This window comes from Aquila chrysaetos, chromosome 18 (genome assembly GCF_900496995.4).
Source record: "Aquila chrysaetos chrysaetos chromosome 18, bAquChr1.4, whole genome shotgun sequence".
NCBI lineage: Eukaryota > Metazoa > Chordata > Aves > Accipitriformes > Accipitridae > Aquila > Aquila chrysaetos.
This window is the reverse complement of record NC_044021.1, coordinates 134,121-162,093: the sequence shown is the minus strand read 5'-3', so window position 1 is coordinate 162,093 and position 27,973 is coordinate 134,121. Positions and strand designations below refer to the sequence as shown.

Below are 27,973 nucleotides of genomic sequence, written 5' to 3'. Positions count from 1 at the left end.
TGGACTAGGTGACCTTTAAAGGTCCCTTCCAACCCAAACCATTCTATGATTCTATGATACTATGCTTACTACCACCTTTTTCAGTTGCTGCCTGAGGGTATGCACAGCTCTGAGGCAGCGTGAGTGCCTTCTGGCATCCTTCAGTCCAACACCCAGCACTGTGGCATTCAGAGCACTCTGGAGAAGCCATCATATCCTCCGAATGATACACGACTCCCATTGAAGTCTACAATTAACTCTTACTGATTTCCACAAAGTCCCTTTACACAAAGTAAAAAGTTCTTTTTATTTGAGTAAAAAGCATGCTTCTGAATAGTGCTGATAAAATGGATTTTTCTTTTTAAAATTACTTTTGTTTCTGAAAATGGATGACAAGGTGAAACTTTCAAGTAATTTCTCAGGTTCAATCCAAAATGTTACATTGCTCAGGAAGAAGGAGACTGATGTATGAAGGGAGGTATTTCCTCTGAGCTGAGATTTAATTGTGTGATGCTCTTTTATGGATTTTTGCCTTACTGATAGAAAGCGGCAAACAGGGAGAGTAGAGAAGGAGTGACATGAAGGTGGTTGTCTGCCTCAGCTGAGTTCATTTTCTTGTCAGCTGATCTTCTGAATTTGCTCCCTTTGGCTAGATAGGTAACAGCCTTGCTGGTTGCTCAGCATTAACTTTGCTTTCCTTTCCTCTCCCCTTACCCTGCCCTGCTCTCCTCCCTCCATTTCTACCCCATCACAAGGAATCTGGTAGATTTATCTATTAGGCAGCAGCAGATGATTCAGCTGGAGAAGTCAAGGAAAAAACTGGGAAGAAAAAATCATTCTTTTCAATATGTAGCCCATAGACAGAGATCTCTCTGGTCAAGGAGCTGTGAAATAAAAACCAGTTTCCTATTGCTTATTTCCTCCCAAGGTCAAGAAGGTAAGACTGCATATTTTCTTACAAGTGGGTAGATTCCATCAAAGATACCTAAATGCTTCTCTTCCAGATTGAACGAATTTAATTTAGTTGAAATAATGCCTACAAAGAATTTTGACTAGTTGCTTGACTCAAAGAGGATAGTCTCTTACGTTACTGATGTTGATTAAACTTTGCCAGTGTTGTCATCCACTGAGCAATGGCATTCCTGGTTTGGCTGAGTCTGTCAGGGAACCAGGGGCTGGACAGGTGTGTGGGAGCTGGAAGCAATGCACAGTGGCATTAAAAAAGTGTTTAAAGTGTTTAAAAAAGACTGTTTGCCCTGAGTGTAAACCTAGCCTCCCTAAGAAGATAAGGACATTCCTAAGGATCGTTTGAAGACATTTTTCAACTGGAAACAGGGAGGTCCTATCCTTTTACTAGTTTTTTTTCTTATATAGAGAAAAATCTGGCCAAACCTTTAAAAAACATTCGGTGCTTTGCCCTGTTCAGTTGAAGCTGGATATGCCAGCTGTTTAACTTCATGAATTAATGAGTATACTTAAGCTTCCATCATTTGTTTTACAGCATCAGAGGACAAAGGGATGTAGGCATTGGGAAATAAAATGATGCTTCAGTTTCTCTATTACATTAGAGCTATTGTTACATGTCATATGACAAAATCTCAGATCACTTGAAAAAGTGTCCTGAAGAAAGAATTTATTTCTTGAAATTAATTCCAATGACAAGAGATGGCATGACCATGTTATGAACCAGGGCTGTCTACTCTTGGATTCATACATTAGCTCTAACAGGAGATAGCTGTCACTATTGCCCTTATCCAGCAGATCATAACTTTAAACCACACAAAGGCAGCAGCAATGTTGATTTGAGGTCATTAAGCTAAGCACACACTTCAATTTACTTGCTATACTGGCAACTTCCCACTTTCTTTCCAGCTGGTGGTATGCTGCACAAAACTTACCTAAAAACATATCAAATCAGGTATAGCTCTGCAAAGCAGATAAGAGTCATGCAAGTTACAGATGCCTGCTAGCTGAGGATGGAGGGAATACACAAACATTTGTGAGTACTTTCCCTACTACTAGCACTTGCACCTTTTCATGTAAAAGGAGTCCACGCTGGCCCACGATGGTGTCAGTGACAAGGCCCCTTGGGTATGATCCATATGTACTCCAGATCTCTTGGGGAAAATACTGGGAAGGTGGAAAGGTATATTTAACTGAATGGCTGCTCCAGGCATGTGAAGTAATGTAGGAGAAAAAGGAATAAAGAAGAATTTTCTGGTAGCCTTTCAAACTTCTGGGCACCCCCTGACTTCTCATCCTTCCCAGTTTGGCTTTCTTTACCGACAGGAATTTACGTTCTTCTCTGTCAAAAGATGATTTCAAGAGAAATCAACAGCATAAACTGAAGCTGCTTCTTCAGGAGGCTGCAATAACTTCTGTTTCTTTTCCTTCCAAAGAGCTCATAAGTTCTTCCAGGAACATGGTTACCTACAATAATTTATGCTCGCCAGGTGTACTGGTGGAGACTGTTTCTGACAACTCCTTTGCCACCTTCACCATGATGGATCCTCACTACTCATAACCCGGTTTGCCCAGTTACATTTATGCTTTTTCCATAAAGAATTTACCCTAGGTATTGTGGGCTGTGTCTAGCCGTCTCTTTCTGAGAGCTGGTGCGTGACTTGTAGATAGCTCCAGCTCGCAAGTGGATCATGTCATCTGTCAGTGAAATTCATGTCAAGAAATACATTTTCTCTTCAGGTCACTTCCAATGGGCAGGAACCTTTGAATTTATTACTGCCAGTACAGAAAGAAGAGTAGAAATGGCCTTCAGATGAAGTTGTCATTTATGCCCCAAGTGCTGCAGAAGATGGATATGTAGTATATAGGTAGCTCCAGGTTTGAAAGTCTTATGGGTGTTACGGTGGAAAGAATACCAGAACAGTCTGTTTCAGCTTCAGTCTTGATTTGGGTCCAAATTTCCCCGTACATATATTATGTATATATATTATATATCTATATATACACGTGTATATGTATATACACATATATATGTACACATAAAATAAAAATACATATAAAAATTAAAAATACACCAAGAATAACTGAGTGCCTGTAGAGTAACTGTCCAAAAGGTCAGGTGAAGAGTCAGATATTTTCCTGCTTGGTGATAGGCAACTCAACATAGGTACCCCTTGTTCGCCAGAGACCCTGTAAAGGCTGGGCACCACTTGTGCTCTTTGAAAGCAGCAAAACTGCTCTTGCAATGCTTAACATCCAAGCCAAGTGCACGTCTAGTATTACTCCCTTTTGCGCCTGCAGAGGATAAAGAAGCTGAATCACAACACTATTCACTGTTGCAATGTTAACAGCTGGGCTCTAGGGCTAGTCACTTGGAATAGATTAGTCCTTTGTTCCATCCCTTTGTTTTTCCAAGTGCTCTGACTGCGCTTGTGAGGGAGGGGTACTTGACAACACAACTTTATCTCAGAAATGGGGGCAAAATAAGCTCAATCAGAGAAGGCTTTCCTATCCAGGAACAGTGATGCAAAGGATACCGGGGAGCAGGGAACGAAAGACAAATCCAGGTCCTTACACTGGCTATCTTTGACTCTACCAGGTGGACAGGGGAAATTTGTGTATTGACCAGATTGGGATCTGTTGTGCAGCAGAACGGGGACATCAAACGCAAGCAGATGAACTGTACTGTGATATATTCCAGCTGAAAATCCCTGTCAGAAATGCCACCAAAATCCTTTTCGCCTCGGACGATAATTTGCAGAATGTTTAGAGGATGCAGGTAAAAACAGGGTGAGCTTGAGAACAGGGGCTTTGGCCCTAGGAATTCAATAGCTCACCTTAGCAATTATGAAAGCCTTGCAATGTTTGAAAACTTCAATTACAGTAACTTGCTTTCCAGAATTCAGAGAATTTTCCTGCAGAAGATCCCACTGGTAAGCTCCAGGCTTGCTTTACGTGGTTCCCTTCCTGTTCTCTCTACTGAGGGAAGTATTCTTCAATCTTGCATTGTAGGGAAACTGACAACATGAAAAACCTGTTAAGCCTTAAAGTTCTTCAGGGAAACAGAACTAAAAGTTCTCTCAAAACACCTATTTACATGGAAAATATTTATAACAGTGGACTGGTAGCTGTGTATGTATGCAAAAATTTTAGTGTGGATATGCTAATTAGTGACACCTTCAGCAGGTGTTTGCACCACTTTATACTCCTACATCCATGCAGTTAAGTTAGAGCATAGGGTGCTTGGAAGGGAGTACTTTACACTAAGTACAGAGTCATGATCAGCTGGCCCTTCCTGGAGGCTAGCAGCTTTATTAATCAGGTAGAGCTTCACAGGCATATTTTTGGCCATTAAATTTGTTTCCCTGGTACCTCTGAATAGCAAAATTTATAATATAAATAATAGAATAGAATCATAGAAACATTTAGTTTGGAAGAGACCTATGGAGATCTCTAGTCCAAACTCATGCTTCAAGCAGGGCTAACTTCAAAGCTGGATCAGGTTAGAGCATTACCTGCATTTGTATTGTTATCATACATTCTCAGAACTAAACGATGCTGACATAAATGAAGAAATGGTTTGAATTTCTCTTAAGGATGGTCTGCTTTCACTCCCAAGGTGCATGCTAATCCATGTCAGCATGGATTTTGTGCTGAATTTGAAGTCTTGGTTTTGATGAGGAACTTCAGAAGGGGAATCTTTAGTAAAAGTCTACAGGTCTTGTTCATGCAAATAGCAAGTGAAGAACTCTAAATCACACAGACAATGAGATTTGGTTCAGTTACATTTCACTGATTTTGCCAAGAGGACCTGCAACATACTTCAGATATTTCTGTTAGTAAACCACAAATAATTTAAAATACATGAGGTCACTGAATAAGAAAACACAAGAGTATTTGACAGCAAAAGATAACGAATGCTAAAAGTGTGGTGGCAAACCCTAAGTATAAAATGTAACGTTTTCAGAGTGTGAGGAGTTATCTCTTAAGTCCCATTTGGTGAAACACAACTGCAATGAATATTTATTGCCACCTTATTTAGCAGCATGAACAAAAGGAACTGTTATAAATAAACAACACTATGACAGTTTCACTGCTGTTAGCTTGACGTTCTCAGCTGAAGTCAATCAAACTGAAAGACAAAGCAATCAGGGAAAAGACTAAGTCAAACATCCAAATTACACAGTTTCTATTTTTGTGTTCACTACCGTCATCACTGATTTGTCCAAGACTTACTAGTGTGAGGAAGCTGTTGGTGAAATTTGACAGGTGTCAGCATGGCATTTGCATGCTTCTAGATTGAAATGGAGGCTTTAAATGTAAATTTACATAATTTGTTTTAAGGTTTCCTTAGCATATCAGTAAAACTTTGAAATGATATAAAGGGGGGTAAAATTAACAAAGCAGAGCAATGTACATTTAAAAGGATGCAATTAAGTAGTCAATAATATGGGGGGGTGGGGAACAGAGAGGCAAGTTCTGTCTTTATAACTTCTTGCAGTGTCCTACTGGCTGCTCTTGCTGCAGTACCTCACCTCTACCCTCTGATGTACAGATGAAACCACCTCTCCAGTGCAGCTGTGCTGATAATAGCAGGTGACTCACTTGCAACCTATTTGTCCTCAGACCTAGTTTGACAGCCACTTTATTCTTCAGAGCAAGCAAAGCAAAACTTTAAATGTGCCACTAACTTAGATGAAAACCTCCAGTGCGTGTTTAGTAACCCATCTGCTCTGCAAATCTGAACGCAGGTCAGAGATGTACTGAACCCTTTGACTCAATCCAAGTAATACATACATTTGTAAAGTATTTGCAAGATTGGTATGCACATTGCCTAGGTGAGCTCAGAGGCTTGTTGCCCCCAGCTGGCACTTTGCAGGGCAGTGCATGCCCTTAGTACATGTACACAGCCCTCTCGGTCTCTGGTTCACTTGGATCAGGGCTGCATCCTCCCCCAGGAATGCACCGACCAGCAAGGCTGGAGGAGATACATACCCAGGAGATTTTCTTCAACATCTCCACTGACTGTCATCTTCTGAAATGTGATGTCTGTAGCAGACTATTTAATATAGGTTGGTGCTTGTCAGGGAGGGGATACGTAACTGGAAAATTATATTGTACCAGCAGGTTGGCCTGCTTAATTCTGTTCATGTAGTTCATCGTACAGTTTGAGAGGAACCTTCTTCACCAGAAGTTACCTATTGCATGGAAGAGACAAACCTTTCACACTGACTGTGTGCAAATGCTTCCCCATGTAATTTCAGCTAAGCTTTCAGATGCCTAAGCATGCATCGCATCTGCCCATCTAATGCTAAAAAGTATGTCCTCAGTACATCAGCCAAGCTCCACACCCAGGCATTCAGCTGGAAGACAGTTATCCTCTAGAAACTTCATCAACAAGAAGTGTGTTCATAATCAACCACCTCATTGGAGTCATGTAAATAACCATGCTGGCCGTAATGCTAGTGTAAAACGAAGACACTATGGCTCCATGCCTGTGCCTGAAAATCCTGAAAAAATAAAAGAGTAAAATGTGGCGAAGAAAACCCTGAGATTTAAAGCCCAAATGCCAGTTAGTTCTACAGTATTTTCTCTGTATAGTCAGCCTATCAAGAAGAGAATTCTCTTTACTCCAAGTTCCTGTGGAATGGCAAGTACACACACATCAGAGCACTGGCCATCACAGCAATCACTGCTTGTCAGCTGCCACTCTGAATGTCTTTCTAAATGAGTTTTCTAAAAGTATATATATTACAGTCACATCATGTGTGTTTGTTATACTAGGCAGGCTTTGTCCGAACCCTGCTATTTATGCAAAAAGCTCCATTTTAGGATCTTATGTACTGCTTTGGACAAGGAGAATGAAGTGAGTCTTTTTTTATATAATACAGTGTCACAGCACCAAATAAACAGACTGTAACTTTTATCTTTCTTTGGACACGGTACTGAAGTTTAGGCTGGAATGAAGGAGACACACTGCCTTTGGGAAACAAAAGAAGGCAAGTTCAAGAGGTCTTTGACTGCGGAGTTTTTGACTGTTGAACTTTTAGGACCAATTTCTAATGACACAGAAATACATTCCCATATAAATCATCAGCTCTGTTCTTTGTGGAGATCTTTCAGTGTTTAGGTATTCAGAGACAGCTTTCTTCCTTTATCATAAGCTTTCTTCATTCAAGGCCCGTGTTCAGTCCAGTAGCTTTTTCAGACTTGGAGAAGGTCCTCCAAAGGGACATGTAAAAAAGCCAGGAATTAACTTCCTAATACAACTTCACACCTCCCCAGATGCTAGTTTCAAATTAATCATCTGTTCTGGGGAAAGCAGATGGAAAATAATATCCCTGATAAAAGGGGTCTAATGAGAGCTGGAGGACCTGTGCTGACTGCTAATTTTACAAGAAGTCCTGAGGAGATTTTTGACTGGATAAAGGGGGAATATTGACGTTTACTGTCTGCAAAAAAAAAAAAAATCCTCCCACTTCTTTGATATGGAGGAACTTTGACAAAGAAGACAACTGGCCAATCTATTTTGATTTTTGGCCTCCTCGAGTTTAGGATCTGGGAATGACACTTGGCTTTATTTCTCAGTCAGAGAAGTGAGGGGACGGCCTGATTTGAGTTCCACACCACAGCTCCGAATCTTCACACCCTTCTCAACTGCCAGGAGGACAGAACAAGGAGGAAGCACGTACCACTTTCTAGGATACAAATAAAAAGGACATTATAGGATCTTTTTCACTGAAGCTCCCTCAACAGACAGGCCCCTGGAGCAGCTCTGCAATCAGCTCCTGCAGTAGGTCCTACCGAAACTGCTGTCCCTCAGCCCTCCTTGTTGCTTTTTCTGGTACTGTGCTGTGCTGTTTTCCCTTCATCCCTCACTTAACACCCTTCCAGCATCAGTCTTTTTTTATCCCGTGTTTTAGCTGCCCAGTTATATCCTCCTCAGCCCATACTTCTCTCTCTCAGGTCTTGCTCTCTTTCTTCCTCTCGCACACCTTTCCTTTCCCAATTTATCTGTTGCAGAGAAAGAGGAACCTGCCTAGCAGGCAGCTAGACAAAACCCATGAACTAATTTTCCCTAAAATAGATCAACCCTCTTTCTAAACCTCTTAATTAACTACATTCCTAGCCATCTCCCTTCCTCCCTGGTCAGAAGCATAATGCTTCTGCGTTCCCTGCTGTCCCCTTTTTCCTGCATCTCCCCCAGCACAGGCTGCTCCTGCTATAAGCCATCCTCTCTTCAATAGGAGCAGTCTTATTTTTGGTGCGGCAGGAATGCCATCCTGCCCTAGTTCATGCAGTGTACTTTTCCTTCTTTCTTCCTTGCACAATTTGTTGCTGCAGCTCATCACACGCGCTCTGCTCGCCTTCTGCTACGGCTTCAAAGCACTCCACATTTTTTGATTTGCCTCTCCTACTGCTCCAAGACTCTGAGTGATACAGAGAACCTCCTACAGCCAGAAAGTAACTGTGATTTTTAGCAATGATGTTTGCTCTAACTATTTAAAGCACACTTAAGAAGACACATAATAAGTAGGTTTGAGGGAAGTGGTAGCAATCCACCCACTACGTTCCATTTAGCTAACCCTTTAATTAAATATTAAAGATATAGTCCTCAGGAAGATTTAAAATAACCCACTGACAGAAAAAAGAGACAGGTTAAAAAAACAGCAGAAAATGAAATAATCCCCCCAAAAGACTTACCACACCTTCACACTGCTTTTAACATAATTTTACTGTGCTGATGAGGGAAGAGCTTTTCTGAAGGGAAATAACAAACCTCATGCTTTCCAGTGCTAGATCCCTCTATCTGTTCTCAGGGAGTCCCACTAGGGATTGCAAATTATTTGATGCCTAACTAAACATACTAGTTTCCTCTTTCATAATGGATAGCAAAAAAATGTTTATAAAACTGATTAAATAAATTACTTGAAATGTTATTCCTCAATCAAAAGACACATTCTGCTGCTGGATGCACAGAATTGATACACAGTTTTAGGGGTAAAGTATATATATATATATATATATACTGATTATAGCACGGTCTCCAAGTATAAAGCAGGGTGAGATAAATCACAGCAAGGTCTGTGCAGATTTGTGGTACGAAGCATTGCCATTTATAACTGAGATAAGGCACACCAGGTGTATACCACAAATGGTCAGAGCACAAAGAGAAGAGGCAGCTGATGGAGATGAGAAGTGTAAGAAACCAGCTATGTCCCCAAAACTGAGTGGCTCTGGCCTGCATAACCATTTTGGTGAAGGCTTTGATTATTTTTCTCTCTATCTAACTGACAAACTGCTGCACTGGCAAAGCATCTGTAGATAAACTGAACAGTGTTTTTGCACCAGTACTGCAAGAACATTTGCTCTGCTGCTTCTTCGCTTGTGTTCGAACTCCATTGTCCTTCGTTACTCTTTTGTTCTTCTCTGCTGTCTGTAGTTTTAAATCAAACTCCAAACCCCAAAACTCTCTGTATAGTCTCCACTGTTGCTGTAATACAAACAGAAACTGGTCAACCATTTTGATTTGGTCTTGTGTTAGCCATATAATGGAAAGTGTTTTCAAACACACACCGTTTTCCCCCTCCAAATTACTCTTACAATCAATACTGTCCTGCTTTCAATTAAAATATCACCACAAGAGATGTATCTATAAGGTGCCTAGAATTTCACAATAGAAAACCTATTACTTGGAATGCAAAAGTGGGCCAAAATGATTAAATTCCTGAGGCAACAGAAACGATACTGGTGATTTTATTCAGCATGTGTCCAATACGATTTTCCATTTGGAATCCACATTTTTTAATGCTTTTCTTATACCATTCTAAACATTACCTTCAGCTTTTTTGGAGTCCCTTAGAAAGTTTTTTTCAATTTGTTTACCAGAAAACTTAAATCTTAATGATTAAATAATAGGACATTTATATACATCAGCGGGTTTTCTCAGATACTGGGCTCTAAGTACATACAATGTCTATTGAGTGAAAATAAAAAAGAAAATTCCAGTCATGCAAATCATCTTACAAACCAAGTTCCATTTGACTTGAAAATTTTTACTCTGTCACTGGCATATCATTTTAAAATTAAGCAGATAATTTTTCAGGTTGCTTTGTCCATTTCCATTCGTTTGTTTTGCCATGTTGAAGAACTGACAGGCCACATGCTACCGCAGAAGGTACCGGCAGGCTAATAATGGTTCTGCTACCACCAACCAACCACTCCAAGCCCTGGCATGGATGTGTTTAAAAAAACCACCTAACCTTCAGCTAACTGCACTGGTTTATTTCTGAACAGCACATCACAATATCAGCATAGATAGCACATTGTAACCGGTTGGGTGATTCCACTTAATAATTTTTCAACACTAGGACCTTTCAGCATTTTAATTCTGGTTTCATTTATGAATTAAAGGTCATATATAGAGCACAAATGAGGTCTAAATTTAGTCACAGCAGACCACAGTTCCACATAAAGACAAATCTTCAAGTTATGTTGACCTGCTAGGAGACAAAGATAAACAGCACAGCAAACATGTACCTGCAATGCACTGCTTCCCTATTAAATATTAACTGTTTCATTTACATTTAAATGAACTGAGCAGTAATGGATAGACTTTCCAGTACTGCTGTTTGGTGCTGCTGTCATGGAAAGAAGCTGAAGACAATGTGGGCTGTATGGGGGCAAATGACGCAATCTCAGCATCCGCTCAAGTGACTTCAATGATGACCATTCTCCAGTCTTGAAATATAATCCTACACAGCATTTTTTTTTTCTCTCCCTCTGTAAACACATCTGTTCATAAATAACTTAGATGTCTCCTTGACATTCATGGTATGTAACTGAAGCTGAAGTAGAAAAGGATGGGCGGTGTACAGCACTGAGGAGATGTCACAGTACTTTTGTTCAGCATTTTTGTCAAGTGCAGGTTGCTAACATCAGCCATCAGAGACGGGCGGGGTGACCCACCCATATTTTTCATGGGTCTTCACCAAACTCTTAAACGTTGCTTCAGCTTCCTTTCGACTGAATGACTTTTTTGATTTGCCAGCTTTTCTGCAGATACGGCCCTGCACCAAACAAAAAAGAAAACCTTCATTAAACACGTGAACACGCCGCTGGAAACCACAGCTTAACTTTTCAATGCGTCAGGCCAAGAGGCATCCACTTACAGGTACCAGAAAGCAGAGTTCCCAAACTGGGGCAGACAAAGGCGTTATTAGAGATGGTTGGAAACGCTATGCGGTAAAGAAAAAAAAACCCAAAACCCCAGACATCTGCGGGGCTATTTCTTCCCAGCGAGCCCCTGCGCTGGCAGGCTGCCCCGCGTGAGCCGCCGTGCCGCGGGGCTCGCCGCCCGCCCTGCTGCGCCAGGACCCCTGCAAACGAGCGACGGGACCTCCGCCACGGCGCGCCCGGCGGGCAGACGCTCGCGCCCACCCCGCCGGGTCGGGGGCTCAGCCCGAGGCGGGCCGGGACGGCGAGGAGCACGACGACGCGCCCCAGAAACGGTGCCTCGGCACGGCGGGACGCCGCTTCCCACCGGCTCCTCGGGCTCTGTGGGCATCCCCCGCGCCCCTTCCAGACCCAGGAGAGGAAGGGGGTCCCCAGGGCCCCCCCCGGCCCCCCGGGGCCAGCAGCTGGGGGTGGAGAAGGAGGCAGGCTGCTGCAAGGGGTACCGGCTCAGGGCCGGGAGGCAGAAAGAGGTTTCACACCGGTTCTGACGCCGGACTCGTACCGTAGTCCCAGGCGTGAGTATCGCGGAGTCGACGACCCTGGAGAACCATCGTAAGGGCAGAGCGTTTCCGCGTGCTGCCCGCATCTCCCCCCCGCCACCGCCAACGCGGTACGTCACTAGAAATTACACCCATCCCACAGAACGCGCTCCATTCTTCTTTTTCTAATCTGACCCGTGAGAAATGAATAGCCCTGGCATCGCTTAAAGGCAGGAGCACCTTAAAACCAACTTGCTTCCAACCTACGTGAAAAATTCTAATTCGTTTATTACCCCTTCATGACAAGTTTGATAACCAACGAAAATATACACATTTAAACATGCTGCATCTTTATTACTTTGCAATTAAATATTGCTTCTAAATGCACAGCAGTATAGAATTTCAGATCCTCATTCGGCAACAGAGACATTTACTGAGTTATTAATAGCTCTCCTTATTTTTCACATTGGTCCATGACAACTACCGACTAGCAGAGACACAAGAAAGAAATACAGCTGCAGATTTACTCCACGCTACAGCAATAACACCCTTTAAAGTATTTAAGCCTACTGGATTTGTCACAAAATAGAAGTTTATTAAAGTCACAAGTCTAAATTTTAATAACTGTTTGATAGACTGCACTGAAAGCCTTTTTTTAGAATAAATGGTATTTGATAAGCAGATACCATATTCCAGGGTTACAATCATTAAGAACCAAGTTAGTGTGTTCTCATTTTTTCTATTCTTTTGCTCAAAATGATGCATCAGGCTGCATCTTTTGCCTCCCATATTCTACTGTCAATTTGGAATTTAAACCAAAAATTTGTCATTTGTAATCGTGTGCAACAAATAATACTGAGAAAAAAATCACGTATATGGAGGGGAAAAAAGGGAAAAAAAAAGGTGAAAAAAGAAAATAAACTCTGTCCTTGGAGCATCAAAGTTATTTTTACAGACTAAAATGAGTAAGATTAGTCTGCAGTGTGGACAAATGATTTCAGTCTAGAAAGGTGTCACAATATTGCACAGATAACACTTCTGTGTTCAGCGCCACTCCTATTATAACAAAACTATGGACACATGAGATAAAAAAGCTGTTTCCTACTCCTGTTTTAGTAAGTCGTTTTTCTGTGCAGTTTGACTTCTCTTTCAGAGCCTACCTTAACTAAAGATTAGGAACAGCCTCTAATTCCCACCTCGATTTATTCACAGCCAATTTATACCCACTTGGTTTTCAGAAAAATAGCTATTCTACCTTTCGATGCTTTTCCTTGCCTTTCTCCCTGGTCGCCATTTACAGACTAGCAATGTATTTCTTCTTTAAATACCTCTTGATAGACTAAACAGCAAGACACCTTCCCCATCCCCATACTAATTTGGCAATTAATAGTTCCCAAATAAGGATGATCTGAATGGTACTCAATTTAACCCCACCAATAAATTCTCTTAGAAAATGTTCCTTTTTAGTTGTGACAAAAGGAATAATTAAATAAAACTGGGTAACATATTTTTAAAATCTCATTGACTAATTACCTTACACATCCTGCAGAAGTATTTTTGTTGTTACAAAACATGTTCTGTATTTTCTTCCTAATCTGAGCTTTTGTTGGAAGCATACTTAGAGAAACATAGGAAAGGATAAAGCAAAGTGCAACAGAAGATGAAATCAGCACAGAAAATGCTGTCCTCAAAATCTCACCAATGAAATACTTTTGAAAGTAATCTATAAACTTACTCTAGTACTTAATTTCTGGATTAGGTCCATTTGCCATCTCTTGCCTTATACATATTATTTTTTATCATTTAATGCTTCGATACTTTTCTGAACGGTGTGCATAGCACCTAGCACAGTACGATCCATGTCTTTCCCAGCTTCATCAAAGTATTAATACTAATCTGTACCTAGAAATAGGATCTTTGCATTGAGCACAGCTATTGCTCATGTTCAGTGTCAGCTGCATACTGCTTTCAAACAAGGAAAGTAAGAATTCGTTGGTGTTGCAGTAATGCAGCGAATATCATCACATCATCTAAAATGTTACTGGAGCCACAGCAGATGAAATGAGCATCGTTCCATGAGTTTATTCTCATACTTCTTTGTTATTAATGTAAAGGATCATTAAATCCACTTCTAAAACACATTCTGGTACCATCTGCAGGTTGTATATAAACTGCATCATCAAAGACCATCGAATTCTACCCCACTGTAGTCCGTGCATTTCTATGTTTATACAGAAACTATGGGTGGCATGGTTAGCACTGTCTCTTATTAACCAATATCCTGCCAGGTGTTTATAATTTGGATAAAATTTAACCTCGTGGACTGAAATTTTCCCTTGTTGGTGCCTCAAGTAAACCTGAGGTAAAAAGAAAGAAGGGTGGAATTTCAGTCGACACAGTTCGGATGCTTTTGGGTCTATCCTTGGGTGGTATCTACTGTCGTAATGATTTTTAGCTTTTTGCCATTCCCACAAAACTCTTTCCAAGTTTAACTAAAAAATGGCATTTTGGAGGCAATTATAAAAGAAAGTGCCAAACATTGTAACAGGCACTGTTACCAGATGTGACTACGGTTTATTTTCAGACTGCTACTTAAACATGCAGTCATTTTAACTCTGGTCAGGAGACTATGAGCTGCTGCATTCTGTAAATATGGTAAATACAGTGCGTAAATACAGTGCTGGCCATAGGTCAATTGCGCACAACTGTATTTTGACCAATCTCTAAACCACCCACATCACTACTGCCACGTAAGGAATACAGATCATTTGCAACACCAATGATTTGATGTGTCCAGTACCAAATCAAGAAAAGATATCAAACCGATAGCTGAACAATATCAAAACATTCCACAGAAGATTAAAACCAACAGAGAAAACCCAAGAAAGCCTTTCATAAAGATACTAATGTCGACTTTCGCTCTGAGAAGTCACACCAGGAGCTTATTTAAATACTTGCAATACTTTCAGACACTCACAGAGTGCTTTTCATAAAGGGATAACTGAAAACCTAATTAAAATAAAGAGTTGGAGAGAACATTTCAGATTTTGCCATCTGCTGTGACTTCATGTACTTATCCAGATACAATTTTAACAAGCTAGAAACATATGAAAGGTGAAAGTAATGCCGCAGCATCCAACTGGTTTACACAGCCATGCCAAAACACAGGGGGACGTGTGCTGCGCTCAGCCTCCTCTCTCGCTTGTGCTCTCACTGCGCCCAGTTTGTGTGGCACGGTGAGCAATTGCATGCCACTCACCTCCTCTTTGCCCAAACTAATAAGTTGGAACAAACAGCTGATAAGGATCCAGTCTATAGCCCTGGGAACTGTGAGGAGGAAGACCTCCTCCAGCAGAGCCTGCTGCGAGTAGCCTTCTCGGGACCCTGGCCATACCTAGGGATGGCTCCCTCCTGCCATATTCAGCAAAAGACCCGAGGTAAACCTTGCACGTGATTTGGCACCCACATTTACAGACCACTGTGGGCAAATCTGGGAGCTTTTCTACTTCTCGGTGATGCCGCAGTAGCCTCCACATTTCTCCACAATGATGAACGCATCAGCGTGTCCTCCCCTTGAGAACACTGTGTGACGCTGAAGCACATCCTCAAAAATATTCAACTCAACATCTAGTAGCTCTTTAAAGTCCTTCAGTATCATTGTCAGCAATGCACCACATCTCTTCTTCCCCAACAACACCGTGTCACGAAGTGGTCCAAAGACAGAGCTAAGCCCTGTACGGAGATACCGAATAGGAAGCCCGAAGCTCTTTAGCCCTGCAATCCCACTGCAGCTGTGGACCTGCCCTCGTCTGGCCTGCGTGTCATGAAAAACAGTCCTGACGCTTCTTCTGGTGTTTCCAGAATCAGGATGGCCTCAAGGGGTTTTCTTTGGCAGCGATGAAGGGATTTCTCTCTCTCGTCAAACCAGCTATAGCAGCTCCCAGACCAAAACCCAACAGTTTTGGCATAGCACACAGCATCAGGTGTCGCATCACTTTTGGCACTACCTGGAAGGACAGGACTACGTAACGGTGGCTGGCCTTTCAGAGGATCATACAATCCCCGAAGTGCTGGCTGGAAGGGACCTGTGGAGGTCTCTAAGTCCAACTTAGATACCTGGAGCTGAACTGCCAACACAGGTCAGCTGTGGCACTGCCTAGCCAGGTCCCGAATCCCTCAAGGTTGTGCTCAGTCCTCTCCTGATGCAAGTCCCTGCATTACTAGGTCCCAAATTTACAGAGATTTATTGTGCGCAGTCATCAGCCCTTACAGGACTGAGGTTTGTTCTGGAAACAGCTTAAGCTCCTGAGCTACACGTCTCTTCAGATGCCACAGCAAACCCTTCAGGCACACCCAGATTTCTTTCCGGGACTGGTTAACAAAAAGTTGTATTCATTGCAAACAGTACACAGCTAATAGACTCAAAAGCAGGCAAGCCTTCACGTTGTTAGCACTGGTCTTAACACAAACTCTGCAGCCCTGCATTCCTTTCATTAATCCTGGATATGCAAATAACTCAAGGTTGGTCTTCCAAGGGCAAATCATATCTGCCTTCCACACATGGGGCTAAACGTGGCCCATCATTTAAGCCAGCATAAGGGTGCACGGGTACAATTTAATTTTCTCCCTTCATCTCTCAAGAGATCTCTATAGCAGGCTCTAGTGACCCACTTCTAGGTAAATGTCAAGAGACAGAAAACAAGCAAAGGTTTAGAGCAGTACACAAAAGACTGTAGGACGTCACTGTGCCACACGCTGCATCTGTGGTGATCCCTCCAAGGACAGGAGGGAGACCCACAAAGATATGCCCATTTTCCAAGTCTGATGTCCCAGGCTTCTCCATGGATGATGCAAAAACTGTGGATTTTTGAAGAGCTGGAGCACACTGTGAGTCTCCAGTATGTAGCACATTCCACTAACGTGCCAGCCACTAATGGCTTTGGGCCTCAACTGTTCAAAGCCACATACTACGCAAACATATTCAAATCTTTTCTGATAAGTAACAGAGGAATCCAGTGCTTAAGCCTGAACCAGTCTTATTCTGGAATATTTAAACAAGTTGACAGAGAAAAATATTTCTGCTGGCTTTAGAGAAGCATTCAAAAGTAGAGCAATGCTAAAGTGAGCTACCATCATGCTCTCAGTGCAATGATCACAATGTGTCACATCACTGTTAGAGTGCAATATACACAGTCTCTCCTACCAATTACACGGCTTATAATTTTTTTCCTTCATGTACTGATGAGGCACAGTTAATCACGTCTCAAAAACTGCACACAATTTATATTGCACTGTATATAATTATTAGCTATAGCTCAAACAAAGCAGTATAGAAAATGATGCAGACAAATACTGTCAATGTTGCAGCCTAAGTGAATTAAAAATAGGATGTTTTCCTGCAAATGTGTAATTTCTGAAGCAGTATTTCCACGCCTTTTTTGGTCTCCTTTTTAAAAATAATCCATAGAAAGAAGTGAAAACTCAGCAAGTTCCGGCTTTAAAGCATCCTATAAATTGCTCCTTCTGGGATTGTGACTGTTCTTTGTCCAGGAAAAAGAAATCTGTGTTCCAGCTGGGTAATTATTAATGCTCACTTGTCTGTGTGCAGCCTGGTGCAAGTAGCTCTTGACTGAGATGAACACCTTGCAGCCCCCGTCCCTGTTTGACAGCTACGGAGCACCGCGCTGCTCTTCCTTGCCTCTCCCAGAAGTTAGCACAGAGTCAGCAGCGTGATTTCAGTACAGGTGAGGGTTAAGAAACTCCCTTCCTGCATTTTTTGGGTGGGACAAACTCTGCGTTGGCAAAAGAACAAGAAAATTTTGGCAGCCCATCACATTCTTGGAAGGTGCCTCTAGCATATCCAGGGCCAAAGGTGCTGTCTTACAACATGGTGGGCTTCTGTCAAAAGAGATGGTCCCTGTCCATCTTAGTCTAGACAGCAAAGGGACATTTTCTCTTTCAGCCTCCTGCTGAGCTCCCTGGACTACCTCTCTGTGGCATCAGGTACCAGCAGAGTTCCTGAGGGCAAGTCCAGGCAAAAAGGCTGGGAGCAGGACAGCCCCTCTTGGCATCAGCCCACAGGTCCTCCACGTCAGGAACCTGAAGTTACCCAAGTTAAACACAGCCACGGGTGTAAACCTCACCAAAGCAAAGCAAACCATCCTTTACGACAGAGTGTAAAGACAAAGGAGCTACAGTCCAGACAACAATGTCTATCTCCACATTTGCCAAAGTTTCACCATGCTAAAAAAGCAAACGGGAGTAACAAGCAGGCTACATCTGGGAACATTTAATCAAATTAAGAGCAAATTTGGTAAGATTAGAGTCACAAGCCAATGCACTTTTTCCCCTGCTATTTACACAAATGTGTCAATCTCTTGACTACGATATGTCTCATACTGATGCACGTGAACAGCTACTCATAGTCTCCACTTCCGAGTGCTTTAAGTATGTATCCTCAAATGACCTTTGGAAAGAGGATTATCTGTAGTTCACAGGTGGGGAAGAGGAATACAGTGAAGTTATATGACTTGCCCATGACTGTATCTGAAGTCAGCAGCAAAACCTGGAAGCTAACTCAGATCACCTCCCCTCAGCCTAAGTGCTCTAACTGTGAAATATCCTCCTCCCCTCAATAATTACAGAACACTTCAATACTAGGTATATTTTAATAGAAATAATCTTGTCAAATTTATAGAAAATCTGACATTTATAGAAATTCATAGAAAATTTGAAAAATTAGTAACATCAATTTCCTCTGCTTTGTGATGCTTTAGGGTTTTTTTATGGGCACATGTAATGGAAATAAGCCCTACATTTCTCACTGCAGCTGGGGTTTTGTTACCATTTGTAACACAAACCTAGAAACAGGAGAAATATCTAGTCATTCCACAGCTCATAAAGCCTGACTATGAGAAGCATCTGAGCTCCAGGACATTTTATAACGCAGGCTTACTCCTTCTTCCTCCAGTTTATTTCCACTCATCTTTGCGTGCAGATTTGGGATTGTGACTGACTTGTAACTCTATTAAGGAGTCACAGCAGAGGTTCCGGGGGTTTTGGAGAGCCTGCGCAGAAGAGGATTAAATCAATGAGGACCATTGATTTTAACAACACACACAAAATCACAAAGCAGATAAAAAGACATTTTCCAAGACAGACTCTGCACGTGCACAAGGCAGGCACGCATCTGCCACACATGGTTGAGGACAGGCACACTTGATGTACCACTCCTCAGTTTGACTTTTAACTGGAATGGGGCAAATCAGATTGGCTGGCACCTTGATCCTCTTTCAGAAGAGGAATCACCTCAATGTCCTAGGTGTGGTGCCCATTTACTTGTTCCGTGCAGACCAGTAGGGACTGCAAATTCATTTTTGTCAAAGCACACCTACACTTCTCCCTAGTTTACGCTCCTTCAATTCTCAGCGCAGTGCTGGTTTCACAGCCAGCCAGGTTAGGTGGCAGTACCATGTCCTTCCCATGCAGCATGTCCTGCAACTTCCAAACTACTCAATTACCGCTGTGCCCAGCCGGAGTTAAAGACCAACACTGCGGAGTGCCCAGCACCCTCTAGAAATGACTGCGTGGAGTACGATTCAGACCAGCCCCAAGCCACATGCTTTTCAAAAATACAATGACATTCAACAGAAGCCTGGTATTCCACTTACAAGTGAGACAACTGGATCCTGTGCACGTTAAATTTAAGACATATTTTGAGCCGTTCAGACAGCATAATCACCGCACCCCCTGAAGTTCTCCCTGTTTAACAGCGGAGTAATTGCACCTGGCAATCCTTCCATCCTCCCATCTCCCCTCGTGCCTAGCGTCAGCGTTACCTTTTTTGACAGTTACAGGAGAAGATAATTTGTAAACTGGAAATGGCATGTGAAGGACTGAATACGTCAAGGAAAAGATGAGATTTTCACTGACTCTCATCAGCCCAAAGGAGCTTAGATGGAAAAAAGAGACACAGCTAATATTACATTACTTAACCAATGTCCCACTTTGTGAGAGCAGATGCCCAGTCGGGGGACATGCCTTGAATCATGCCTGGCAATAAGGCTCCCACGATATGAGAACCAGAATTACTGTGGAGTTACAAATCCTCGATCTGGAAGTCTCCGGTCATGCACGGAAATCCCAGGGCATTGTGTAGATGTTAGGAAATCTGCATATTTGCAAGGCTAGCCTGTATGAGGAAGAGTAAATCTTCCTCACAATAGAAAGTGGGTTATTTAGGTTACTCCTCCAAGAGGACACAACGTCACCCCTTGGGACTAGGCTTTCTGCACTTGAAAAAACACAATTCTTCAACAAAGTATCTGACAAAAAACCCAAATGCTACACAGTTCTCTATCTGACCACTTCCACTGAAGAAAATAAGGACTTCTTTTATAATTCAGGAAAGAAGAATCTTGCTCTTTTGAGCAAAGTCAATTTTCTTACGATCCAAAGTGGCAATTCTTTTAAATTCTTATTTAGGAGATCAGCCAAGTATTGCCAGAAAGAATTAGTTCTACCTGCCATAAAACCATGTTTTAAAATAAGCAGTTTGTTTCAATTTAGTGATTTAACTTATCTGATGACTATTTTAACACTAAGGATGATTGTTGAAAGTATTTTAAAATTTTCCTTTTTATGCTTTGAAGAGGTAAAATGGAGATTATGTTCGCCCTGCTTTTTCAGAGAATTAAAACAGCCTCCCACTTCAATGAGTTGGAATCCCTGTGTCTTCATTCCTCTCAGCAGAATATATTTGCATAATAATAGTGGATAGTCAGAACAGCAATATACCAGAGTACATATGAACAATATTTTTTCCAGCCCATTCATCAATCCCAGCATCTCAACATAGCAAATGTATAAGGTGCCATGTAAAACTTCAGCTTGAAAATCCTACTTTTCTCAATTGCAATAAAAGAGACATCTTAGAAGGCCAATATATCTGATTTTCCTCTGTAGCTAAACAATATTCTGTTACCTCTTTGGCCCAGCATTTATACCTGTTCATGGGGAACAAGCCCTGTAATACATTCTTTGTCTCCTCTGTTATCTTTGTATGTGAGTCAATGTGTTTTTCAACCACGGACTTAAAGCAACGTTTCTTCTCTTGGTGATAACTGGCATCATTTGCCCGGGCTACTAATAGAAAGCAAAAAGCAAGCCGGTTTTATTTTTTAAGGCCCTAATATGATACAATGGCTCCAAATAATTTAGAGACCACTGTGTTCTCTATACATTTCTGCAGCCTTTGAGATTAGCTGATTTATTCATGGCTACAGTCCTCAAACCCAGCATCTGGAGTATGAAAACCCATGGATTTGCAATTAATTTCTGCTATACATATTTGAAAGACCTGGAGTCTGCTGACCTCCTGGACACCATGCAAGTCCCATCTGCTATCTGCTCACTCATGCTTTTGTTTGAAAGGATGAAGGAGGAGTAATTTAGACTATGATTAACAGCTACCTTCTGTATCTGTTTTTCATAAAATAAGACCATTTCTCCTGCTTCAGTCTGGTAGAAGTCAGCTGGGATACTCATATTTTTAAAATGGAAAGATAAATCAGTCCAACAGTCATACAAGGCACATACCTCTTGAGGCAAACAAACGGGATTCCACTGAGGTATTTCTAACATTACGGGGGATGAAAGTACTATATACCAACAACTGTTACTTGAATTCAGGAAATTTTCCAATAGAAAATTAAATCTTAATTACAAATTATATTTTGATTCTGATTTAAATCATTATACAGCAGCATTACAGCTGAATATACATTACAGCAAGAACGCTCATTAACTATGGGGTCCCTGTTCCTATTTTAGTATGTCCTGACAAAATGTTTACGCTTTTTCTATTCGCTGGAAGAATAAGGGAGTATTTTCCTCAAAACGAAGAACTTTTTCCATGACATCACCTGCAGAGTCGCCAGTTACCTGACAAGCTGTCTTTGGCCAGCAGTCCTGTCCCCAGCCTCCAGGGAGAGAACAAGGGACTCGTAAAAAGGAGGACAAGGCAGCTACTGGTCAGCACCAGTGCAAGCGTAAGCCCAAAGTCCTCAGGGCATCAGGTGCAGCTGCATTAGTTGTTCTCAAAAAAAAAACATTCCTGATGCATTATTTGGACATTGGCATACATAGCTTTGTCCTCTTTTCAACCAAACCGGCGTCAAATCATTCCTCTCCAGTGAGAAACAACACGTCTATCACAGGACACAAAGTCCTCTGCCACTTTTGGACAAACTCTGCTCCTTTTCACTTGGGATCATATCATCCACCATGTTTTCAAATGAGAGAGATGACTCCTCCCCAAAACGCAGGCGCTGGCCTCAGCCGTGTGCCTTACTCACGGAGAGCCACGAAGGACCTCCCGCTGCTTCATCACCCTCCTACGACCGGCACTGCTCCCCCTTCCTTCCTTCCGTTAATTACTACTATCGCGACAATGGCACCGTTACCAGGAAGCGGAGAGCAAGAGACTCATTTTTAAATCTCTCTCTTAAATCATCAATAAACCATTTTAAAGGGTGCTGCTAAGGAGGAGTAACGCTCAGCAGGCCACTTCCACAGCCTGGGCAGGCAGACAGACAGACAGACATGGATGCTCTGCCCGGACAGGCACGTCGAACAGTTGCCCCCAGGACAACAAACAACCGGCAGCTCTGCAGCGGCTCACGGCTACCATTTCGAGCTTTCGCCCACGATGACGGGAGCCAGCGAGCAGCTGACTGTGCAGGAAGCAAGTACAAAGTCATCCCCTTAAAACCAAGGCTACCGTTGAGTTAAGGACAACACCAAATTTTTTAAAATAGGACTCCGGATCCCAGACAGATAAACAGTCTTAGGCCTTTGATGTACTGAGAATTCCCCTCAAGATATTGACTAGAGCTGTGTGAATAATTGATTTTCTCAGCTGAATAGCTGAAGCAACCGACCAAACAAACCCCAACTTGTTTGTTAATTAACTTTTTTTTTCCCTTGAAAACTAAAAAAATAAAAAAAGAAAAAGAAAAAAAGCATAGTTTGGGACGGTTGAATCATTTCATTCAAACAGAAATTGTCTCTCTTCTATTTTAAACATTTTGTTTTCCAGACAAAAAATATCTAAAAATGCAATACTAGATTCGTGACAGGAAGCAAGGGTATAGGTCCCATAAGGTAGGACTTTTCTCAAGCAAGGTCACCTGAGGCATATGGTTCCTGCTTGGTGAAATTGGGAGAAACAGCCACCCTGCTTTAAAATCCAGCCCCTGGGAGACATGCTCAGGTTTGGGAACCCGGACCCAGGCTTCCCCGCATACGAGGGCAATGCTGAAAAGTAACGGAAAAGTCCTACCTCTTAATTTCTGCGTTGCGCACTTACATCTCCTTACGGACATAACTCCTGAGTGAAATGTTTCACGTGTGACATGTCAGAATGTCTTCTCTCAATTTTTCTTTTACTCTGCTAAAATGCCTGTGAAATCCATTAAAAAAAAATCTGAATTTGTCAAGAATCATGACTGCCCAAAAATGTATTTTCAGTGTTAGTTCCATCTGCTTTTTGATCACTTCGTCAAAAAAAGAAGGTTATGTATGTTCATAGGTCACTATTAGCTCTGACAAAATCACACAACCGAGAAGCGCTGCGTTTCTCTCCGAAGAACCGGCAGAGAACAGCACCATTACAGTTAGCTCAGCAAAACGGGACCGATGAGAAACGCTGAGTGAAATCAGCCACCTCGGTTTTATCACGCAAATCGCCAAGAGGAGGAACGTACGCCAGCGGGAAGTTCGGTCCTGCCTACTCACGCCAGCGCCCGCGCTGCCGAGGCGCGCGTTCGGATGCGTCACCAGCTCCAGTTTTCACAATGACTTCAGGCTAAATCACGGCGCTGCGGACCGGCGACACATCCCTGGAAGGTCCCGTTTACCGACTGGCACCGGCAGCGCCCCATCTCCCGCTCGGCCTCATGGCTGCCGCCGTTCGCTCGCGCAGGGTCGCTCTGGGGCGGCGGCGAACGGACCTCACCCTTCCAGCCTTTCTGATTAATAGCAAGCGTGCTGACTATTTCGTGCTATTGCAGGGTGCAGGCTGCTTACAGGAATTACACAATTAACCTGGTGTAAGCCATCGCTATTTGTTCAGGCCAGCTCCTTGCAGGCACCGAGACTACCCTCCGCACGGCGAGAGCTGCCCAAAGACAGCCCCGCAGCCCCGGGAAAAGCAGCGCCTCGGCTCTCAACGTTTCGGCGGCTCTATTTTCGTTTTCAAAAAAATACGGTCAAAAGTAGATTACCTGTAAACTGAGAAAGGAAATGGGGATAGGGGAGCGCCTGTCGTATTTTGAGCCCTATTATGCAATGGAGTCGAGATTACATAACGAGGGGAGTGCGATTACAGAAACGTGGCTCCCATGACGCGGAGCCCGGCTACGATGACAGGCTGACAACCCGTCACAGGCTCTGTAACCCAGAAATTACATTTATTGTCAGTATTACCTATCAACCTTCCCACTTGGAATGAACAAGCCAAGAGGTTGAACGGTGCACGTTACAGCTATTTAACTACTAAGTTACTGGCAGCAATTTATTTCTGCCCTTTTTTTTTTTTAATACCACACACATTCTCTTTTTTCATAATCAACTTTGTAAACTTCTGGAAGAACGTTATTGAAACTCTTGCATTTTAAATGTGTTTATTAATGATGCACACAGAAACATCCTCTGCTATCAGAAATTACCACTACTTTCTGGAAACCTCTTCAGTGGTTTAGGGAAGAAAATTGTCAGATTACATAGCTTAACATTTATTACTAATAAAACAATCTAGTGCTTTTCTTCACTGAGCCATTTGAGGATCCCAGTAAATCTTAACTTAACCCTTTTGCATTCAACATTCAACACTGCAGAAAGATGCTGAATTGTTAAAAAAATTGAGAGAATCTAGCATTGTCCTTCTAAATCCTTGTTTAAATAACGAGAACTATGATGTCTATAAAAAGAGATGGGTTAACAAATAGTGAGATGCAGTAAGAGTAGCTACAGAACTTCAACATACCCCAGGCTCAATGTAAATTAAGGCTCTTTTTTTTTCTGGTAGATGTTTTTTGTTCCCCAAGGTGACCTAGGGAAGTTGACCTCTTCAAATGAAGTGCAGAGGAAAATACTACCTGATTAAAAAAAGGAGCAGTAGGCCCAAATCAAACAGAGAAAAAGGAGGAAAAGCCACCTACAAAAGAGCCCATTAAATAACCAAAATTAATTTTCAGTCTTAAAAGAAACCAAGCCTTTACTTCTGCTCATCCAAGCAGTTCCACAGAGGCAAACAGGAGTAACCTCATTTTTAAGCAAATGAAAAACATGTTATTATTTACTCTTCCCCCCCCCTCTTTGCCAAGATATGTATTTAAGAAGTTACTTAGCATCATTTACTGACAGACGCGGAGATGTGCATGTCCCCTGGGTTCAAGGGCATTCACGAAGTGAACAGGAAAATCACCCTGTCACAGCCATGTGTATATTGCCCACTACAATAACCATAAAGAAGGACTGGCTACGAGTTTCACCAGCAATATTTACCCATTTATTAAAAACGGCTCATGAAATACTTCTCTTCTAAGGATATTCTGCAGGAGAGAAAGAAAAAAAAGCATAAAACGCATTGATTCAGCTCAGACGAGATCCTCTGCCAGGGGAACCGGGTACCTCCTCCGGAGAGGAGAGCTGGCAGGAACCGTCTAGCTGCTGCAACCGCAGTGCATCCCCGAAATTACTTGTTCCTTTCAGGCAGGGAGATTTTAAACTGGTACAACTTTGCCGGCAGCTCGGGCAGCAGTTCCAGGCGCAACGCTGTGCCACAGCTCTGCCCTGCGCGCCAAGGCCCAAACCCGGGAGCCCGGGGGTCACCCCTTCTCCCCGAGGGATGCTGTGCAGGGCGGCACCAGACAAAGACCCGGGGGCAGCAGCTCCAGCGTCGCGCCCTGCGCCAGCGGCAGCCCTTCACGCTGGAGAGCAGCCAGTATGGCCGACTAGTTGGTGAAGGGCAGGAGGCGGAGGACTCGGATCCCAACGCCACTGGAGCCTGAAGAGCCCCTTCTGCTTTGGGGTGAGGGAGATGCCCCTCGGGGCGGGGGGCAACGGGCACCACGTCTCGGTGCCACACGCAGCAGAGCCAAGCACGGGGACAAAAGACAGGCAGGAGGACACGCCTCGCCCCTCCGAGCTGCCCCATACCTCTGCTGCACCTGCCTGAGAAGGGACCCCAGAGCAAAACACGTGTGTCCCTGCCTCCTTCCCACCAGTGACACCAGGCCCTCGGGGGCAGACCTGTCACCCAGGCCTGGCCAAGGTCAGCCACAGGCACGGCTTGACCCGCCGCCCTTTGGGGTTCCTCTCCGAACACGTGCGCGCGCACACCCCCACGCACACCCGCCACACGCACGCGGCGCGGGAGAGCCCACGGAGCCCTACCTGCCCCTTGACCAAGCTGGCCGCAAACTGCCTCATGACGGCCTCCACGGTGTAGGCGCTGGACCAGCCACGGGGGGTGAGCAGCTCCATGCAGATGGCTCCGCCGTCCAGGACGTAGCCGTTCTCCAGGCGGGGGCTGAGCACCCTCATGAAGGGCGGCGAGAAGGGGAAGTTGTCGGGGAAAGTGAGGTTGAGCAGGATGTACTCCGTGTTGGTCTCCTTCATGTCCTGCCACAGCACCGAGTCCTTGTCCACCTGGTGCAGCTTCACGTTCCAGTCGAAGAGGCTCTCGTCCACCAGCTCCACCGAGATGAAGCGGTCGCTGAGCCGCGCGATGTCCTGCAGCTCCTTCATCAGCCGCCGGGTCCGCACCTGCGTGCAGTGCTGCTGCCGGCCCGCGGGCGCCAGCGGCCCCGACCCCGACGGCAGCGGCACCAGCGGCGCCGGCCCCGACCCGCACCCGGGGCCGGGGCCGGGGCCGGGCCGCTGCGCCGCCTCCTTACCGGCGCCGGGCTCCCGGGCCGCCTCCCGCGGCTTCTCCCTGCCGCCGGCCGAGCGCGGCTGCGGGGGCTGCTTAGCGACCTCCGGCGCCTTCTTGTTCTTGTGGCCCCCGGGGCTGCTCTCGCTGCTGCTGCAGCCGCCGCCGCCGCCGCCGCCGCCCCCGGGGGGGCCCTGCGGCTGCGGCTTGTTGCTGCTGTTCTTCTGGTTGCCCCTGCCCCTGAGCGAGGAGCCCTGCTGGCTGCTGCTGCGGTGGTGGTGGTGGTGGTGCTTGGGGTCCTCCGTGTCCCGGTTGTGCAGCCGGATCAGCCCGATTTTCCGCAGCAGAGTGGCCATGTTGTGCGCGGCTCCGCTCTCCCTCTCGCCTTTATGGGTCGGTGCGGGTTTACGAGTGTTAATTTAAAGCCCCGCTCGCCGGGTTTGCTGTTCGCGGGCGGGGGGGGGGGGGGGGGGGGGGGACGGCGCCGGGCGGGCGGCGAGGCCCCTCTCCCGCCGGTCCGGGCGCGGGGGGCGCGGGCGGCGGGGAGAGAAAGGCGGCGGCGCTGCCGCGGGGAGGATGTGCGGCCGCCGGTCGCCGCTCAAACGCCTCCCCTCGCTAGAGCTGCGGCAGGCGGCATTGCAGCAGCGGGGCCGCTCCCGGGGACATCACGGCCCCGCTGCCGCGGCCATGATCCCGTGAAGAGGAGAGGAAAAAAAAAAAGGGGGGGGGGGAGGAAAAAAAAAAAAACCCAAACCACCCGCAAGGGAGAGCCCCCCGCTTCCCCCCCCCCCCCCCCCGCACGGCGCTCGGAATCGCCTGCGCTGCAGATGGCTTCCCCCAGCACCTTCGGCTCGCAGCCGGCCGAGCCAATCGCCGCCGGCCCCCCGGCGGGCCGGTCCCCGCGCCGCGCCGGCCGCCTCCCCCCGGGGAGGGCGGGAGAGGCCGGCAGCGGAGCGGGAGCCCCAGCCCCTTCCCCAGCCCCCGCCCCTGCCTCCGCGCTTCTCCCGCGGCGGCGGAGCGCGCTCCGGCCCGTTGTTCGGCGCCGCCGGCGGGGGGAGAGGCGCCGCGCGGGGCGCCCCTGCCGCTGCCGCCGCAGCCCCCGCCGCCCGCCCCCCGCGCTGCCTCCGCGTCCCGCGGCACAGCCGCTGCGGGCCTCGGCGGAGCGGCGGGCGGCGGGCGCCCGTCGCGCAGCGCCGCCGCCCGGCCGCTCCGCTCCGCTCCGTTCCGTTCCGCTCCGCTCCGCTCCGCGGTGCGGCAGCGCGGGGTGCGCGGGCGAGGCGGGCCGGGGGCGGCGGCCACGGGGAGCGGCGGGTCGGGGCGCGGGCCGCCGCCACCCCGGGAAGGAGGCAGGGGTACGTGGGCAGGTGCGGCAGGCCCACGG

General features: G+C 45.1%; 1 protein-coding gene and 1 long non-coding RNA gene across 5 annotated transcripts; one reads left to right on the top strand and one right to left on the bottom strand.

The window, feature by feature from the left end:
• LOC115353175 lies at positions 1 to 17,715 on the top strand. Of its 2 annotated transcripts, XR_003927472.2 has the most exons (4): positions 1 to 916; positions 3,542 to 3,721; positions 7,535 to 7,630; positions 17,620 to 17,715. It is a non-coding gene; the product is annotated as an uncharacterized LOC115353175 (long non-coding RNA). The 2 variants fall into 2 exon arrangements; XR_003927471.2 differs by lacking the exon at positions 17,620 to 17,715 and having other exon boundaries at positions 7,535 to 7,802.
• Positions 9,684 to 27,689, bottom strand: UBE2QL1 (ubiquitin conjugating enzyme E2 Q family like 1). 3 transcript variants are annotated; one of them, XM_030042169.2, is made up of 3 exons: positions 26,115 to 27,689; positions 25,224 to 25,270; positions 10,985 to 18,724 (listed from the first exon to the last, which is right to left on the bottom strand). In XM_030042169.2, the coding sequence occupies exons 1-3, from the start codon at positions 26,946 to 26,948 to the stop codon at positions 18,685 to 18,687; spliced, it is 921 nt and encodes a 306-aa protein (XP_029898029.1). In that variant the 5' UTR covers positions 26,949 to 27,689; the 3' UTR covers positions 10,985 to 18,684. The 3 variants fall into 3 exon arrangements, with proteins under 3 accessions (XP_029898028.1, XP_029898029.1, XP_029898030.1); XM_030042170.1 differs by lacking the exon at positions 10,985 to 18,724 and adding an exon at positions 24,324 to 24,814 and having other exon boundaries at positions 26,115 to 27,687; XM_030042168.1 differs by lacking the exon at positions 25,224 to 25,270 and having other exon boundaries at positions 9,684 to 11,012.
• Between the last annotated feature and the right edge of the window lie 284 nt (positions 27,690 to 27,973).